Below are 19,509 nucleotides of genomic sequence, written 5' to 3'. Positions count from 1 at the left end.
CATATTTACTTATATATTCATTTTCTCTATACAATTTTATGTCTTTTAACTTTTTTGGTGAAATATAACATGTAGGAACACATATAGTAAACCCCTGTTTGTTCACCATGCAGGTCAGGAAATAGAACGTTACATTACTGTACCGCTGTCAAAATCGTTTTCACAGTATTAAAAACATAATACTGGCCGGGCGCGGTGGTTCACGCCTGTAATCCTAGCACTCTGGGAGGCCGAGGCGGGCGGATTGTTTGAGCTCAGGAGTTCGAAACCAGCCTGAGCAAGAGCGAGACCCCGTCTCTACCAAAAATAGAAAGAAATTAATCGGACAGCTAAAAATATATAGAAAAAATTAGCCGGGCATGGTGGCGCATGCCTGTAGTCCCAGCTACTCGGGACGCTGAGGCAGGAGGATTGCTTGAGCCCAGGAGTTTGAGGTTGCTGTGAGCTAGGATGACGCCACAGCACTCTAGCCCAGGCAACACAGTGAGACTCTGTCTCAAAAAAAAAAAAACAAAAAAAAAACATAATACTGTGTGGTGGGTACCTATCATATATTTATTTAACTCATTGTGAGGGAATAGGTGGAGATTAAAGCTGGGGAATATGAGAGGCAGAGGTAAATGCTAGTCACTGAAAGAAAGTGCTGGATACAATTAGTTACTGCACTAGTTAAGGTCCTGCCATTAGCTACACACTGGTTATACATCCTACAGGAGAATAAATCCATAAACTTTGAAGATATCTTTGCTACAGGCAGAAATCCTTTGCATCTCTGTCAGCCAGAAATAATTGGCATTTCATATTCTATAATTAGCTTCAGTCTTTAGAGTCTGGGCCTAATCAATAGTAAATAGTCAAAGTTTCATCCCCAGAGTCAAGTGGCCTGGAGGTAGGCTTGTTGGACAATCCTCTAGTTTAATTTTGAAAGCACGTACTTTTCTTTATAGTTTTATTATATAACTATGTATTTCTAAACACTGTAATTTTTTTTCCTAATTTTGAACACCTCCTATACAATTTTTTTGTGTCTTACTGCTTTCGTACACCATTGTGTTTAAAGTTTCGTCTATATTTGCATGTCACAGTAGTTCATTCTTTTTCATTGCTGTATAGTATTCCACCGTGTGATTATGCCACCTTTTATTGATTCTGTTGTTGGTGGCCGTTTAAATTGTTTCTGAGTGCTATGGACATCCTCGTATGTATCTCCTGGTGCTTATTTAGAGTGGAATTGCTAGATTTTAGAGTGCATGTTCCTTCGACTTTATCAGATAATGCTGAACTATTTTCTAAGTGTCTACACTGATTTACCCTCCCACCGGCAGTGATGTGTTTCATTTTTCGTGTCCTTGGACGTGTTCATTTTCTCCACTTTGACCATGTGTAGTAATATCTCATTGTGGTTTTAACTTGAGTTTCTCTGATGACTAATGAAGTTGAGTGCCAATTTATGCGTTTTAAAAACAAACTATTGTGAGCCTCTAATAGGGAGCATTATTGCATGGTAGTTGAGAACTAAGTGCTGATGTTAGAACTGGATTCTGACTTAACCCACCCCTTGCCTACCTCTTGAGCCTTGGTTTCTCTGCCTGTAAAATGGACATGATAATGGTAAGTTGTTCTCGGGCTGGCTGCGGAAAGGAAATGAATAATGCATGTAAGGACACAAAATAGGACCTCAACAAACGAGAGCCGTTGTTATTAAAAAAAAAAAGAAAAAAAAAGTGAATAGCCACTGGACTCCAGCCTGGGTGACAGAGCAAGACCCTGCCTCAAAAAAACAAAAGCCCCTGGCCAGTGAGGTGATTATTCCATTCAAAGCCTGATGCTCCTTCGCTAGCCGTGATGTATGATCATGGGAGCAACATGTGGAGAGACCGACTTCTGTTTTCCACCACAGTGGGGAGAGCAGGGGATTCAGAAAGCGGAACCTCAGCTAGCAGAGCTTTGCACATCCACACTCATCCCGGGGTCCTGGTTAGCAGGGCCTGGTGAGTGGGAAGGGCCCTTAGGCCTGGACCCCTGGAACCACGCGTACTCGGGTCTCAAGGGTGCGGTTAGAACGTGGCCTTCTTCCACAGAGGCCCAGGACAGTTCCCAAGCTGGGGCTCCGCTGACGTGTCTGGGTGTGTGGCAGCCCTCATTTGGGCTCTTACGAGATCAGAACTTTGCTGAGCTTGGGGTAGGGATCAGCCAGGCCCTCGGAGTCTGGGAGATGTTTCTGTGCCTTTTGGATGTGCTAACACCCCTTCATGTGCCTGTTTGCTTAACAAACCATTCGGTGGCTGGCAGAGCAACAGCAGTTTCCTCATTTGCTGCGGAGAGGAGGGAGAGGAAGTTGAGGGTATGGAAATTTTATCCAGGGGGGGCCCAGGCAGCGTCTCTTGAGTTTGCATGAATGAGTTAGGACACCATTCATGCAAAACCAACTAAGGGTGACCGTCTGGTTCTCATCCTTTTTGAGAGGGAAAGGGGGTGCTATTAATTCCTGAGCAGCAGACGTGAACTGGGACGAGGGGCAGACTTGGGCATGCGGTCACCCTGCCTTCTGCCTGTTCTCAGGAAAGGGCTTGTCAAGCTGTGACTTTGTCTTTATGTCACCATCCTCGGCCATTATTGAGCAATGAAAGCTCTTCCTCAGGAAGTCATTTAACTTCTGAGCTTCATTTTCCTCTTCTGTAAAATGGGAATCGAAAGGTCCATGTCGACTTATTTTTTAGAGTGATTATTGTCAGGGTCAGGGGAGGTAATGCACAAAGAGCTTTGGCGAACTCAGTGTGAAGAGCTCTGCAACATGAGGTTATTGATACGGATGGCAGCAGGTGGAGCGGGCATTGGTGGGGGAGGGCGTCTTGTGTTTAGGCTTGTGTTTAGGCTTTAGCCATCTGGGTCAGCTGACCTTTTATTTTATTTATTTACTTATTTATTTTTAGAGGCAGGGTCTTGCTCTGTCACCTTCGGCTGGAGCTCCCACGCTCAAGTCATTCTCTTGCCTTAGCCTCCCAAGTACAAGTAGCTGGGACTACAGGGAGGTGCCACCATGCCCAGCTAATTTTTATTTAAATTTTTTAGAGATGGGGTCTTGCTATGTTGCCCAGGCTATTCTTGAACTTCTGGCCTTAAGTGATCCTCCTGCCTCAGCTTCCAAAGTGCTGGGATTTCAGGCATGAGCCACTGCACCCGACTTGGCCTTAATTTTATATGCATTTATCCACATGTAGTGACTTTTTAAGGAGCAAGATGATTTCACCAGCCACTCGTGGAAATACCTACACGTCCACACTGGCTTTCAGCTTAGAGTTTGCTTAGGTTCCTAGAGCTGGCCAGGGTCTTCAAGACCACCTGGGAGCAGATGGGGAAACTGAGGCCCAGAGGGGGAAAGGGACTCTCCCAGGGATGAGGCATGTGGGGTGGGGGGCAGTGCAGCCCCTGATGAAGGATTGAATCTCTAGGACACTGACGGGGGACAGAATAGGCCTGGGCTCCTCAGCTGCCCAGTGCCCTGGTAGGGGAACGAGCCAGGGCCCAGACATGCCTTCTTCCCTGGCGGGAAGGCTCCCTGTCACCTGTCACTATCCACTTCCAGGGAAGGGGCCATCATCCAGGGTAGCTGGGCCCCCGGCATCAGGGACACCTGTTCCTCCAGGCCACCTGCTGGCCCCCTCAGGGCCCAGGGCAGACCTCTGTCCACCTCCACATCTGCACTTCCCTCCCTGGGCCTCAGGCCTCAGGCCTCTTTCATTAACAGAAAGTAAACAAGGAAAGCTGACCTTTCCCACCCCCAGGACAAAAGTCGGAAGGGCAGAAGCCTTGTGAGCCTGGAGGCCTCAGGAGGGGTGTCTGCTTCCCTTGTCTGCCTTCCCCGCCACCAGTGGACAGGGGTCACTAAGGGAGTGGGTCTGGGGAGATTTACCTTTTGCCCTGTGTCTGTGAGGACTTCACCCCTGGTGCCCTTCCGGGTGGGAGTTGGGGGGTCTGATGGCTTTTCAGTCTGGCCAGGGCTGGCTGCCTCCTCCTGGGGAAAAGACTCAGTCTATTTTGCCCTTGCATGTGGGTCCCTGCTTGGGCATGAAGGCAGGAGGCAGGGAAAGGAGGGGCTGGTCCTGACCTAAACCCCTAAGTGACCCACTCTCTGCGTCCAGACTGTACCTGTCCCAGACTCTGTCCTGGGCTCTGCAGCTTCCTGGACTATTCCCCCAGCCCAGGCTGCAGGAACAAACTGCTCCTCCAGCCCAGCTATTAACTCTTGCCCTCCATACAGGGCCAGTGGCAAGTGCCAAGGGGGAGAGAAAGCAGCAGAGAAAGTGTGGGGGGTGGATGAGCAAAGGGGACTGTCCCATGCGGGAGAGCATGGGTCAGGCCCCGGCCAGGGGCTTCCTGGGCAGGGGATCTCCAGGACACAGAGCAGGCTTAGCCCCTCCTCTTTCCCTGTCCCCCGACTCCCACCCTATTTCCCAGGATCAGGAAAAGGCAGGATCCTGGTGGACAGGAAGTGAGAACCGCTTCAGGTCATGTACCCAAGGCTTGGAGAGAATTCAGGGCCTGGGCCTACCTGGGAAGGGCCAGTTTCTCTCTTGTCCTGGTGTCCTGCTTTCCAAGTTTCCCTTGGGGGGTGGTGCAGGGCTGTCACTCTCTGTCCCACTTCCTTCCCCACCGCAGGCCAGCCCAGTGCTCACAGAGCACTCAAACCCTGGGCCCTAGCACCTTGCCTGGGTTGTTCCCACCCCCCCAACCAGTTTCCTCCCCGAAAAGTGAAGAGAACAGACCCCCCTCCCACCCCCCGAGGGTCTTCAAGGCTGGGTGTGGGCAACACATCCCAGTGAGTGTACAGGAAGAAAACCTTAGAACTGCTGGTTCTGCTTTTTTTTCATCTCATACTTTTCTTATTCATAGTTTTTATGTAAGTTTTAAAATATACATACCATATTTATAAAGTGTTATTTCTATACAACTTATAAAATACACATAATGCAGGAGGATTGTTCTTTAAAATATTTAACCAACAGGAGTATGCAGTCGAAGTATTTTGGCAAGCAAGGGTCAGCAAACTTTTTCTGTAACACGCCAGGCAGTAAATATTTCCGGCTCTGCAGGCCATATGGTCTCCGCGGCAGCTCCTTGGCGCTGTAGCGACGCCGTGAAAACAGCCATAGGTAAGAGGTAAATGAGCGCCTGTGGCTGTGTTCCAATAAAACTTTAGTTCTGGAGACTGAAATTTGAGTTTCAGAGCAATTTCATGTGTCATGAAATAATGAGATATTATTCTTCTTCTCCACTCCCCCGCCAACTGCATTAAAAATTGTAGAACCCATTCTTAGCTCCCAGGCCGTAAGCAAACAGGCAAACAGGCGTGGGCTGGATTTGGTCCATGGAGCATAGTTTGCCACCTTCTGCCCTGGACCTCTGGTTCTCAGACGGGAGCCTGCTTCAGGCTCACCTGGGGTGCTTTTTTAAAATGCATATTCCAAAACCCCAGCCCTGATTTTGTAGATTCTCTGGAAGGCCCCAGAGCCTACATTCTAACCAACAGTCCAGGGGAGCCAGAGGCAGGTAGTCCAGAGGCAAGATCCTAAGAAATATAGCGGCAGGGTCCCCAGGGTCCTGGTCAGTGGAACCCCCTGAGGCCTAGGGCGGGCAGTGCTGTGGGAGGCCCCAGGATCAGAATAATTGGCTGCGTCACCACCTTCCAGGAGCTTCCATCCAGCAGGGGACACTAGGCACTGACAGCACAGCCCGGTCCTGGGTGTTGTGGGAGCCCACGAGGGGCCCAGGGATGAGGTGCTGAGAGGGACCTTGAAGGAGGAGAGAAGGCTGGACGGCCCCGAGTGGGGAGGGTGGGCTGCCTCCTGGGAGCAGATGGGGAAACTGAGGTTAACCCTTCCCTTTGCCACCATTTGTCTGCAGGACCTTGGCAGGGTCCTTAGCCTCTCTGGTCACCAGGGCTGTAGCCGTGCTGCCTCAGAAGCTTGTGGGGAGGATTGAGGGACGTGTGTCAACTGGGCCTGCTACACACGTCTCCTTCCCTCATCCCCACGTTCGCCTGCTGCCAGTGGACAGGGGCATACTTAGGGGCTCAGCTGGGGGATTCACCCGTCACCCTTGTCTTAGGGACCTGAGAGCCGGACGTTGGCCCATGTCTGGGAGAGCCTGGCTGCCTTTCCTGGCGGGAGCGAGGGGTTCCCAGTCTGGCCAGGCTTCCGCCCCCATAAATAGGTTCTGCGGGAGGTGTTTTACCATTTGGGGCAACAATATGTGTATGTGAGTCTCGACCGGGAAGTCTCATCTGACTGGGAAGGCCAGGGGATCTTGTTTCTGTCACAGTTGGACCAACCAGACTGTCATTCTCTGTCCTCGTTTAGCTTTGTTCTTGAGATGAGCACTCTCCAATGGGGTGGGCAAGATGGCCAGCAGGGGCCCCAGACCTGCGTGCTCTACCTGCTTCCTCTTAGCTCCTGTAGAAAAGATCTCTGCAGGCTTCTGATTGGCCCAGCTTGAGTCATGTGTCCATCCCTGAGCCAATCACTGTCCAGAGGATGGGCCCCTCTGGCCAGGTCCACGTCTGAGCACCCCTGAGTCAACCTTTCCCTCTTCCCCTCCCTGTCCCACCTTCCTAAGCTCTGGCCACCCTGAAGACCCCCGCCCCTCCATCCCAGGCATCTGCACACGTGAACTCCCAGAATGCCCGACCTGTGCTTTCCTGCCCTTTGCACCTTCAAGTCCTCCTCGTCCTTCCAAGCTTAGCCCCAAGGTCACCTCTTCCAAGAGGCCTTCCCCTGACTCCAGGAGGAAGGAACCTCAGGCCCCCATTAACAAAGCCCACACCTTTCCATCCTGGGGGACAGTTACTGTTGCAGAACCTCCTTCCCAACAGACCAATCTTGACGGTGGGACCCACTTTTCCTCCTTATTCTTCCTCTCGGCCCCAGCAGATGGCCCAGGTTTGGGCACAGAGTGGATCCATGGAAGGAAGGGCCAGCAGAGAACATGGAAAGGCTGCCTGTGATTGGGGTATATGCCGCGTTTCCAGAAGCAGGTTTCCCCCCTCCATTCCTGGTCATGCTGGCTGTCACAAGAAGGAGTGGACTGTGCATGGTGCCCACAGAGAGCAGCATCTGACATCCACGTGCTGGGGGCAGCGTCAGCCACACTCAGTGGGGCGGCCTAGATCATTACCATCTGCGTGTCTTGTGTAGCTCTTGCCGTGGGTGCACCTCATGCTAGCCTCACGGCCCACCTGAGATGGGGTGCCTGGGAATAAGGACCTTGTCTCCTCTTCTGTCCCATATTGGCCCAGCATTGGGCTGGAGACGGCTCGTATGGGGTGAGAGCTGGATGGCAGACTGAGGGCATCACGCCACGCTGAGCACCAGAGGAAGGGGAGCAGCAGGCCAGCGGCTGCGGGGCCTGGACGCCACCAGGCACAGGGAGCGGCCGGTGACTCTCCAGAGACTGGCCCTTGGCCGGGATCCCAGAGACCTTTGCAGGCTTCCCTCTGGGAGTCTGGCACAATCCCAGAAGGCCATCCAGACAGTTCTTCAGAAGTAGGAGGAGGAAAGGGCTGGAAGAGGTGCCACAGAGGATGGGAAATGGAGGAGAACTGGGGCTGGTTGGGGTCTGAATCCAGCTGGGGAAACCGTGAGCCTGTGCTCTGGCCCTAGCCTGGGAGTCAACTTGAAGAAGACAAGGTGGGTGAGGGACTGTTCCTCTCCGACTCAGTTGGCCAGGAGGATTGAGCTGGGGCTGGGGCCTGGGACACAAAGGGACCAGTTGGCCCTGAGGTCCCTTTCTGGTGGTTGGGGTGGGTGCTTCTGGCCGACCCTGCTTAGGTCTTTGTGATGGAGGTGGCAGGGGCTGCCCCCAACACTGGCCAAGTCCTCTGTCATAGCGCCCAAGAGTCTGGGCAGAGAGTGCAGCTTCCCTCCCCTCTCCTGACTTCTCAAGGTGGGCACCTGCGTCTCCCTGACCCTCCTGACATTGGCAGCTCATGCTCCCGGCCCCAAGCAGGCACAAGTCTCGGTCCTCAAACACCACAAGGCTCAGTTTAAGACTCCTGTGTGATGGTGGTAGAGGCGGGGGTCCCTGTAGCCAACAGTGCCCTGTGAGGGCAAGAAGCTGAATTGAGGGGTTGGAGCCTCACATGCCTGCCCAGTGGGGTGGTCTTGAGTGGCGTGATTTCTGGGCCTCTCTTTGCCCACTTTGGAACTAACAAAGGGAGGGACCCATCTCCAAGACAGCATCCCACCCTCGGAGAGGGTCCGGCATTTCTTGTCCCCAAGTCTGAGATTCTCAGCTGAGCATCCCTAGACTCTGGCCTCAGTGACTTCATGCACCTAGTGAGGGAGAGCAAGGCCTTGGAACCTGCGTGATCTTGGGCAACTCACTTCACTTGTCAGCGCCTTTGTTTCCTTCTTCTTTTCTTTTTTGAGACAGTGTCTTGCTCTGTCATCTGGGCTAGAGTGCGGTGGTGTCATCACAGCTCACTGTTGCCTCAAACTCCCGACCTCAGGCGATCCTCCCACCTCGGCCTCCCAGAGCGCTAGGATTACAGGCATGAGCCGCCGCGCCTGGCCCCTTTGTTTCCTCCTTGACTGTTACACGGGGACTGCGCTGTCCCCCTCGTAGGTGCTGGCGAGGTCAAATGAGCCTGTGATGTGAAGCACCTGCTGCAGCGCCTGGCACGTGGTGAGAGCCCAGGAAGCAGGAGTTGCTGCTGGGGGCACTGTTGGCCAGGCGGGAGCCCCTGCCGCGGGCACATAAAAATGACAGCTCACATTTGTGTGAGTCCTCAGCTTTCGTGGCCCTTTCCCATCTGTCATCTCATTGCATCCTCCAACAACACCTGAGCAAGACACCGATACCCCATTTTGCAGAGATGGAAACTGAGGCTTGGCAAGGTTAGGCGCTTCGTGCAAGGGCACAGGCCTGGCTCTCTGCCTGGAGCCCTGGGGGCGTCTTTCCCACCCGGGATCTTGAGTGCCGACGGGAGGGCACCGGTTGGTTTGCTCTGGGGTCCTTCACCCAGCGCCTTCTGCCCCTGCAGATAAAGTACCATGAGGAGTTTGAGAAGAGCCGCATGGGCCCCAGCGGGGGTGAGGGCATGGAGCCGGAGCGCCGGGACGCCCAGGACGGCAGCAGCTACCGGCGGCCCCCGGAGCAGCAGCAGCCCCACCACATCCCGACCAGTGCCCCGGGTGAGTGGGGCCGGGGACCTGTGGCCAGGCTAGTCCTGGGATGCAGAGGAGGTGGGAGAAGCTTTGTCCACATGCACACTCTCACACACACACACACACACACACACACAAACCCCCCATCCCCAGGCAGCACGAGGGTCAGGCCTGTGCTGGGCCTTGGGGACCCGAAGGGCAGGCACCCACGCGGTAGGGCACACAGCCCTGCTGTAGGATACATGGTACCAGCGCGTGTGCACACGTGGACTTAAGCCTTTGAGCAGTGGGGCTTGAGCCAGGCGGGGCTGGTGCAAACGCGTGATGCGGGTTCTGGGAGGGCTGGGTCGGCAGGACCGTCTCCGAGCCCACCTCCTCCTGCAGTTTACCAGCAGCCCCAGCAGCAGCCGGCGGCCCAGTCCTATGGTGGCTACAAGGAGCCTGCGGCCCCTGTCTCCATACAGCGCAGCGCCCCAGGCGGCGGCGGGGTGAGTAGCCCTGGCTGGAGGGCAGAGGCCACGTGGGGTGGGCTTCAGGGAAGGCCCCCTGGACACAGGGCACGGATTCTCCTGAACTTTGACCCTGGCCCCTGTTGTCTGTGTGGGTCTCAGGGATCTCAGCCTTGTGAACGGAGAGGAAGTGTGGTGTAGTGGGCAGAGCCTGGCTGGGATTAGGGCCCTGCGTCCCAGCCCTGGGCATACCTCGGGCAAGTCAGTCCCTGCCGCCCCAGGCCAGGTTTCCTTACTCCGGCTCCCTGGGAACACACACAGCCCCTTTCTGCACGGGGCCTTCCAGACCTGGCCCTGATCCCACTCTCCATGAGGAGGACCCCCCATGTCCTTTAGTTTCTCTGCTTGCCCCTGCCTCTGAGGGGCCCTCCCAAACTATGCCACGTGAAGTGGGTCTCTCCTGACGCTGTCTATCACTGCACCCCACTGGCTTCCTCCGGAGCACTCTGTCTAGTGTAAAAGACTTCTGTGTTTGCTCACTTCTCTGTCCCCTGTGGGACTGAGCTCTGCGGGGGCCGGGCAACGTTCCTTTGCTTCCCCTACTCTGAGCCAAACACAGTAGGACTCATCAACCATGCTGAATAAATGAATGGGCACAGGTAGGACGGGGGCGGGATCAGGCTCACTGAGTCCTTAGAGTTGAAGTCCTCGGTCTGTAAGTCCTGCTGTTTATCCCACTGATAGGTGCAGCTGAGCCACGGGAGAGACAGATACAGAAATAAAATAGCCTGGCCGGGCGCAGTGGCTCACGCCTGTAATCCTAGCACTCTGGGAGGCTGAGGCAGGCAGATCGGTTGAGCTCAGGAGTTCGAGACCAGCCTGAGCAAGAGCAAGACCCCGTCTCTACTAAAAATAGAAAGAAATTAGCTGGACAACTAAAAATATATAGAAAAAATTAGCCGGGCATGGTGGCGCGTGCCTGTAGTCCCAGCTACTCGGGAGGCTGAGGCAGAAGGATTGCTTGAGCCCAGGAGTTTGAGGTTGCTGTGAGCTAGGATGACACCATGGCACTCACTCTAGCCCGGGCAACAGAGCCAGACTCTGTCTCAAAAAAAAAAAAAAAAAAGAAAAATAGCCTGAGATACGTGGCCCGCTGGAGCCTCCTGCCCTGGGCACATACACAAGGGGTATCAGTGCTGTCTGGGGCACCAGGCGAACCCAAGAGGTCGTCTGAAGAATGAGGTTCCAGCGGGCAGGGAACCTGCAGCCTCAAGGCCACATGTGGTCCTCCAGAAAGGGTGGCCCCTTGACCGAATCCAAACTTCACAGAACAAATCCCTTCATTGGAAGGATTTGTTCTGTAAAATTTGGATTCCATCAAAATGCCACATTCAAGGATCCAGAAGGCCACATGTGGCCCCACGGCTGCTACCTCTCTTCCTTCCGGGAGCTTATTTTCCAGTCAGAGAGACAAACAAGAATGCAATAAATAAGTATACAATTTAAGGTCAGGTAATGGCACGTGCTGTGAAAAAAGACAGCAGGGTAAGGTTGAGGGACAGAGAGCAGCAGAGTCAAAACATGACGTTTGAGCAAAGTCCTCAGTCAGATAAAGGAGTAAGTGGTGCAAGGAGAACAGCAAGTGCAAAGGTCCTGAGGCAGAAAGAATATTCTAGGAAAGTTCATGGACTAGCAGGAAGGCCAGGGTGCCCAGCGAGGGGAGGCAGATAGGAGGTCAGATTGTGCAGGGACTCGCAGGTCACAGGAAGGCCTTTGGGACTGGCAATCTGTGCAGAGCGACGGGGTTAGGCTTGGGTTTTTGGAAGATCACTCTGGCAGCCATGTTGAGAAGGGGCAGTAGAAGTTGAGGGGGAGGCAGGAGACACGCTGGGAGGCCGTAGCTGGATGCAGATAGAGACCGAGACGAGAGAGGCCGAGTTCACTCCATGAGCAGTGTGACCTCTTATCCCAGAGGGCTGTGGCTTTCAGCGTCCTGTGGAGCCTCAGAGACAAGCCGATGTCGAGGGCAGTGCAGGTGAGAGGAGGTTAGAACATTGCCCACCTTGGAGATCACGTGGGTGTCACGTGGCGTTGCTGGGCATTTCCTAGAGCTGGGCTTCAGCAGAAGATTCTGGCTGAGGTTTGGAAGGTGGCACCTGACAGATGCTCTTACGTCCCCTGAAGATTTTTCTCCCAAGAAAAGGTCTTTGTCCTGAACTTGGGCGTCTTCTCCCAGACTCTTCATAGCCTCAAAAAGAAAACACTGGCGCTTATAATAATACAAATAATAGCATACAGGGTATGCCATATTTTTAGACACTGTCTGGCTTTGTGTCCGTTGGACCTTACTGCATCCCCTGTTTGGGGAGGTGGGGCAGAGCTGATGTGACCTCAGTCCCCGCCCTGCACCTGGCCCTCGGTAGGCGCCAAGCACATTGTAAAAGGTTGGTTATACAGAGGCGAGAGCCTGGTGCCCCGTCCCTGGTCCCCTGCTGCCCTGCTCTGCTCCGGGGTCCTGGAGAGTTAGGAAGCCGTGCCCAGACCAGGCGAGCCCGTGTCCAGGGCCACGGCTGACCGCGCTCCCCTCCACAGAAGCGGTACCGCGCTGTGTATGACTATAGCGCCGCCGACGAGGACGAGGTCTCCTTCCAGGACGGGGACACCATCGTCAACGTGCAGCAGATCGACGACGGCTGGATGTATGGGACGGTGGAGCGCACGGGCGACACAGGGATGCTGCCCGCCAACTACGTGGAGGCCATCTGAGCCCCGGGCGCCCCCACCTCGCCTCCTAGGCGTGACCCGTCCACCCCTCCGTGTCTGTTTTTTAAAATCCGCGACAGCTTGTGATTCCCACCCCTTCTCCAGCTTCTTTTGCCAACCGAAGCCTTCTGCCACTTCTGCGGGCTCCTTCGTCCGGCAGGTTTTCCCCTCGGCCGACTTCCTGGTTTCTCTCTGGATGGATCAGGCGCGGGCCTCTCTGGGGCAGGCCGAGGCCGGGCTGGAAAGGGAGACCTGTTGGCTCCCCGGCCTCCCCTGCCTCTGTCTTCTCCCCGCCTCAGCCTCCTGCCCAGCGCCTCACGCACCCACACATTCCAGGGCTGGGCGAACGCCACATTCCCAGGACCCCGGGGCAGGGCCTCCGTTCCCCAGAGTGGAACCTACCCCTTGGTCCCTGTCGCGCAGGGCCCAGTGCGATGGGCTTTACTGCTCTTCTCAAAGACGGGGCTCCTGGCCCAGGAGAGGCCGTGCTCCCCAGCCTGGCCCTCCTCGAGGGCGGCGGCAGGAGAGCGGAGTTCCGCGTTGGCATGAATTCATCCCCCCACGTTCCTTCTCACTGTGATTTCGCCCTCCTGCCCACGCAGACCTGGGGGGAGCGAAGAGCTCCCCAGGAAGCACAGCTTGGGTCAAGTTCTCGCCTTTCTTGATTTTAGGGACAGCTGCAGGCAGGAGGGGAACAGGGTGTTCTCTCCCGTAGCCCTTTTTCCCCACTCCCACCCCAGGCTCGGGGACCCTCGCTGCCTCCTTGGCTGGAGGCCTCAGCGCCGGGCTGTGGGTGAGGTGAGCCGCTCCTCCCTGCTCCTCCCGGGGAGGGGTCTCGGGCCTTCCACGGCCTCCCCTTGCCGGCCTGACGCCACGTGCGCGTGGAGCAGCGCGAGGCCCGCGGGCGCTCTCTATCTCCGAGACCTGGCGCGCGGGCAGGAGTGTGCGTGTCTGCGCGTGTCTGTGGCAGGCGTGCGTGAGTGTGAGCATGGGGTGAGAGATGCGGGTGTGCAGGTGCGGGGGTGTGAGGGCACATAGAGCCGTTTTCCCCCGATTTCCTCAAAACCCACGGCGAGAGGGGAGGGCCCTGCGCAGTGTGCTGGGCGGAGGAAGGGGTCGGCGTGGAGTTGGTGGGGGCTGCCCTGGGCCTGCAGCTTCCTGGGGGGAGGCGGGGGAAGGCTCCGTGGCTCTACGCATATCCTCCAGCCCGCCGCTGCGTGGACACTGTGTCACCCACACTGTGGGTGCCTCACTCTGGGGGCCCTCCCCGCAGACACTCCCTGCCCCGCCCCACCCCGCTTACATAAAGCCCCCCTGAAGCAAGGGAGCGGACCCCAGGGCTGCAAACCTGGAAGCACAGGCTCCGGGACAGGGAAGGGAACGTGGTGCTATGTCCAGTTCCTTCCCTCCGCTCGTTGGCGGCCGTGACAACCCTTGCCCGACTTCATTCATCTCTGGGCCCTCCTCCCATCTTTGCCCGAGTCCATCCAGGCCCCGCAGTTGACATCTTGTCCCTTTGCACACCTGTACCCTGCAGGTGAGGGAAGGGGCCTGAAGGTGTCAGTCCATTCAGCAGTCGAGTCACCGTGGGTGTTTCTGTCAACTGCTGCTTAGCTGGTTTGGGAGGATTTGCCCCACATGAGAAACGGAGGAAAGGCCTGTGCATGAGGAGCCCCTGCCCGGACAGTCCCTTTTCCCTGCCGGCCCCGGCCTAGGTGAGGGCAGCGGGGTGTCTTACACGGGGCGATTTGGAGATGAGAAGCAATCTTGGGAGCCTCTGGGGACGCGCTGGTGCATTCCACTTCCTCTTGATCTCAAAGCACAATGTGGATTTGGGGACCAAGGGTCAGGGACACATCCTGTTCAAGGACCTGTAGTTGGGGAAGTGGTGAGTGCGTGGGTGGAGGTCCCACCTCCCAGCAGCAAGCAGCAGCCCGTTGTCACTCAGCTTAATTCTCCTTCCCAAACGAGACGAGCCGGCCACTGGAATCTTGCTGCCGGCTCCTGCCTCGACTCTTCCCGTCCTAGAAATAGGGGCCATTTTCTTATACACCCCCAGAGAGAGGAGGGACTGTCACACTGGTGCTGAGGGACCCAGGGGCTACTTACTGGGCGTCCTTGTTCCTTGCCAGAACCATCCATCCCTGGAAGAGCACAGAACCCCGAGGGCTGGGCTGAATCCCTGGTCTTTTCTGTAGTTCACGGAGGTCTTTTGGCCAATCTAATCCCGGGAAAGGCGCAGCAAAGCTAGAATGTGAATTTAACGTTCGTGGACCAATAACGAAGTGCAAGCCCAATGGTGAGAAAAGTGAATTCTCCCAACTCTGCTTCCTGTTTTCGCCCCTCATGTCCCTCCAGGGAAAACTACTTCACTGCTTAATTTCTGCCTTTCCCCCCTCACATATGCACTTTTGGCCCCCTTTTTATAGCTGGAAAAAACAAAATACCACCCCATGAACCTGTATTTAAAAAGAAATGACCGTGTGAAACTTGCCTGTGTTCAAACATGTCATCGTGCGTGTACAGCGTCCACTCATCTTTTTATATGGGGGTGTTGTCCTATTTTGGTCTGTCTGGTCTTCTCCCTCGTGGGCTTGTGCTCGGGATCAAATCTTTCTGGCCTGTTATGATTCTGAACATTTGACTTGAACCACAAGTGAATCTTTCTCCTGGTGACTCAAATAAAAATATAATTTTTACCTTCGGACTTGGTTTCCTCTCTGGCTCTGAGGTGGTGCTGTGTGCGCGTGCGTGTTTGCGTGTGCCTGCGTGTATGTCCTGTCTGCTTGAGGGCGTTGGCCCGCTGCCCTGCAGAGAGAGGACTGCTCTGCCCCTGGCACCTACTTCCTCCTAGTTGAGAACCCCCCGCCAGCCTGCTTCTGGCTTCCACCCACTCATTCCTCTCTGCCCAACTTGGTGACACTCCCAGAAGCCTCCCTGAGCTCCTCGTCTCCGCTTCCCGTCTGTCCCCCCACTAGCGGGGGTGCTCAGGGCAGGGGATGAGTCTTAATTCATCTTTAAATCCCCAGTACCTGCCCAGGGGCTTGCAGGGAACTGCTCCTCCAATATCTGTTGAATGAATGAATGAGCCCAGCTTGGGAGCAGTTGTAGCGCTTGGCCGCTGCCTGGCAGGTAGCGGGAGCTCTACACACGTTTGAAAGATGAAATGACAGGACGTTCTGCAGTGGGGCAGGATCTGGATAAAGCCGTCGGTAAGGCAGCCTGGCATGCCAAAGCGCTATTCACAATACCTTATGAATGTGATCTTTAACACACATCTTTTTTCTTCAATCTGTCTGTAAATAACAGCCATGTGAGAGAAGTAACTCCTTCGATGTCCTCACAGATAGGGCTCCCTGAGACCCAGAAGGGCACAGGAGTTTGGTGGAAGTTGTGCAGCCAGTGGCAGCCAGGGCCTTAGGCGCTTTGATGTGATGTACGATGCACGGAGTCCCACGTGGGGCCACCTCGCCATGTGGGCCGATTGACCATGGCAGCTCTCACATTCGTGTCCCTTGTGCTCCGTACCTTGTTTCAGGTGCCCAGAGTCTGTGACCTGTGGCCAGAAGGCTGGTGGCCTCCCCTCTTGTTCAGTGGGGTTGGGAAGAGGACGTTGGGATCCAGTCCCTTCTGCCCCCACTCGGGGCTGCTCCGGCCTCATGTCCCACCGGCTGCGGAGAGGGGCATTTCCCACTTGGGGCTCAGAACTGAAGCCTTCTCTGGCCTCAGGATCACAGAAGGGTGGAGAGGAAAAGGGCTTTCCCCAAACCGAGCATTTGTAACCTGGAGAAAGCCGGAGTCCAAGCCAGCAGACTGGAGCAGTGTGGGGAGTACTAGGCAGCGCTGACACCCACTCCCCACCCAAAGGAGCTGGCTGCCTAATGTTCTCCCAATGGCGGGAATTAGTTGGCAGTTGCATCCTGTGGGCGTGCCCCCCTCTGCAGAGCTGCAGCCTCCCCCCCAAGAAGTTTCATTCACCTTCAGAGCGATCTGAGGGGGCGGTCTGCCTTGGGGGGCATCGGTGCCAAGTCTCTGTTCCTTCTCACAGAAAGTTCTATGCTCTGCCTCCTGGGGACCAGCCAGTGGGAGGCGTTTCTAGACCCTTCTAGAAGCGGCCTAAGTTCCTGAGGTCTAGCATGATGAGGGGGCTTACTAATGTCTTAACCCCAGGCCCTTCAAAAGAACTATTTGGGGTGCAGGCCGAGGAAACTAGGCCTCAGAAATGTCCCAGGGAAATTTTCTAATTTAATAAGAAATACTTGAGGCTTACAAAAAGGCACAAAACAAGACATAACTGAGTCTTAAGAAAGAACCAATAACATCAATCCTCCTTTCCTCTTCAGAGGAAACCACTTGAATTTGCATTTCTAGACACTTCCTGCACAGGGATGGGCCTGAGTGTCCTCAGTGTCTCCTCCGTGTGTAACACTGTGCTGAGCTCTCTGAAGAGGATACGCAAGGAAACGAAACCCTGGGTAGTGACTGCAGAGAGGCGGAGGAACACATGGAGGAGAGACCTTGGTGCTCCACCTGCAAATGGAGCCATGTGAACAAAAGGCGCCTCTCGCTGAGCAGTGCAGGCCGGGTGGAAGGGCCTTCCAGACTCGCAGGTGAGGCAGTCCGGGGCAGGAGAAAGAATATGGACTTTGGAGGCCCGGTGAGGTGGCTCCCGCCTGTAATCTGGGAGGCCAAGGTGGTAGGATCATTTGAGGTCAGGAGTTTGAGACCAGCCGGAGCAAGAGTGAGACCCCATCTCTACAAAAAATAGAAAAATTAGCTGGGTGTCATGGTGCATGCCTGTAGACCCAACTACTGGAGAGGCTGAGGCAGGAGGATCGCTTGAGCCCACCAGTTTGAGGTTGCAGTCAGGTATGTTGACACCACTGCACTCTAGCACTGGGGACAGAGTGAGACCCTGCCAAAAAAAAAAAAAAAAAAATAGAATGTGGACTTCGGAGTCTCCAAGCTTAGTTTCGAATTTCTGTTCCTGCCATTTCTAAGCTATGAAACATTAGGCAGGTCCCTGACCGGCTCTGAGCCCCGTGTATGGACGACCTGGAGGGAGGACAGACCTGGAGGGAGGCAGTACCCGGCGCAGTGTAGGACTCGCAGGTACGTGAGCTCCCTCCCTCGCAACCCGTGCCAGCCGAGACCCACAGTAGACCTTTGTCCATGCCCCCCCAGGATGTGACCTTTAAAACTTGCCAGTGGCCCACCCAACTCTCAACCATTATTTTTCTGAGATAATTTGCCAGATATGTGTGATGTGAGAGGAAAAAGGAAGGCGGCGGCAGTCAGGAGGATTGATTCCTGGGCTATCCGGAGAGAGGTCTTACCTCCTCCTACACGCATAGCGTGCAGACTCCATTTAGACACGAAGGGGTGGGACTGGGTTCCGGGGAGAAATCGAGCCTCCTCGGTGCTGTCTGGTCTAAATCCAGCAGCTCCCCGGCTACCCACCCCGGGCGCTGTGATTGGCTGGCTGCGCTGAGGGTGTCGGTGGGGGGTGAGCTGCCGGTGGGGCTGCAGCATCCCTCAGTCTCGGCTCGGGGAGTGGGAGGGGAAAGAACGAGGCCGAGCCGTGGAGGGAAGAGGAGCCATTTCCCTCGCCTGACTGCAACCTCCGTGCTCACAGCTCACAGTTTTCCAGAATCCAGGGCCTCGTCGGCCTAGGACTGCACGATGCTGGATATTTTCATCCTGATGTTCTTCGCCATCATAGGCCTGGTCATTCTGTCCTACATTATCTACCTGCTCTAGTGGCCCGGAGCCGCGGCCAGGAGCCGCAGACAGCTCGGAGGGGAAGGATGAAGCCGAAGGGCCGAGCATCCTGCTTGCTGACGCACCGGTGGAGTTTTGCTTCTGGTCATTATTTCGGGTATTGATTCAAAGACAAAATGAAAAGAGAGCTTGTTTTCCTATTTTTTCTTAGATGCCCATTGATGTAGCATTTCTTAGACAACCCTGAAAAGAATAAGAAAATACCAGCTTCTTTCTTGAGGACCTAATTTAAAATAAAATTTTTAAAATGAAAAATAAAGCCCACAATGCAAAGAGGTTTTATGTAGCATGGATTGGGACTAATGGGTGTGTCAGGGAGGGACTATGATTTCCTAATTTCTTCAAGTTAGGTGCTCAACTCCAAGCTGTTTATTTTCTCCCTGTAATTAAAGGTAAAACACATCTCTATGTGTCAGCAGGGTTGTTTACAACTATGCTTGCCTAATTGCATTAATTAATTAATTATTAACTCATTCCTGAGGATGAGATAGCAAATAAAATTTACTTGGGGTGGGGTTTTGGGGGAGATGTTCATTTTTTTCCAACTGTGGGATTTGGCGGAGAGGAGGGAGGAACTCCTAATTCTTTTCCTAGTTCATGACCAGCACTCTGGAGCTGATATCTTTGCTGCTGTTCCTATCTGAGCCTTTTTGTTTCTGGATTTCCCACAGCTCCTGGTCACCAGTCCAACAAGAGGCCTCTTATCAACAGCAGCTGCCCAACAGACCTCTTCCAGAGCCTTCCAGACATGGTTAACCCCTGGCAAGCAAGGGGCTTTTTGAACTCAGAGGCAAAAGCACTTGGCTGGGACACTGGGAATTCATGGACGTGATTGGCACGCTGCATGCGTTTGAGCTGTAGATAGTGTTGAGAACACAGAAAGCTGAAATGTAGACTCATTAAAGTTACCATGGAGAACCGCTCAAAAATTCATTTTGGTAGCCTTTCCTTAGGTCTAAATGCAACTACATAGTACGCTCATATATGTTCCTTCCTTTCCCTGTCACATGCAGGGGTTCCCCTGTTAAGTTTAAGAACAAGTTCAAGTTGTCTGTCTTCATCTGTGAAGTAGTCACTTTATTACTGTCTTTATAGATTACACAATCTGAGGTTGTGTGGTTTTCCTTGTCTCACTCTCCAGCCAGGAGGATCTTGTCATTTGAGTTTTTAAGATTTATCGTTTCTTCCCCACCTCAAACCACTTGTGCCCCAGCTTCTCGTTTAAAGAGAGAAATGCACATAGTCCTTATTCTTTGCACCTGACTGAATTATCAATTATTGAAACAAGATGGTTATGCTTATCTTATTTAGGAAAAACGTCTTACCCCAAAATTTTATTGTCAAATGTTCCT

At 54.3% G+C, this 19,509-nt stretch overlaps 1 protein-coding gene and 1 long non-coding RNA gene across 2 annotated transcripts in view; both read left to right on the top strand.

Moving 5' to 3' along the window:
* Positions 1 to 15,083, top strand: part of LASP1 (LIM and SH3 protein 1) — a 42,572-nt gene extending 27,489 nt beyond the window's left edge. Inside the window, exons 5-7 of the mRNA XM_012661227.1 lie at positions 9,041 to 9,191; positions 9,549 to 9,652; positions 12,206 to 15,083. Of these exons, the coding sequence (XP_012516681.1) occupies positions 9,041 to 9,191; positions 9,549 to 9,652; positions 12,206 to 12,379 (429 nt within the window). The 3' untranslated portion in view covers positions 12,380 to 15,083. The remainder of the gene's footprint in view (positions 1 to 9,040; positions 9,192 to 9,548; positions 9,653 to 12,205) is intronic.
* A 2,312-nt stretch (positions 15,084 to 17,395) lies between these two features.
* Positions 17,396 to 19,509, top strand: LOC105823924. The gene is made up of 3 exons (XR_001138174.1): positions 17,396 to 17,488; positions 18,012 to 18,254; positions 18,829 to 19,509. It is a non-coding gene; the product is annotated as an uncharacterized LOC105823924 (long non-coding RNA).

The sequence above is a fragment of the Propithecus coquereli genome, unplaced genomic scaffold, assembly GCF_000956105.1.
Source record: "Propithecus coquereli isolate 6110/MARCELLA unplaced genomic scaffold, Pcoq_1.0 Scaffold119, whole genome shotgun sequence".
NCBI classification, from domain to species: domain Eukaryota; kingdom Metazoa; phylum Chordata; class Mammalia; order Primates; family Indriidae; genus Propithecus; species Propithecus coquereli.
The sequence above is the reverse complement of the archived record's forward strand: the minus strand, read 5'-3'. Positions and strand labels throughout refer to the sequence as shown.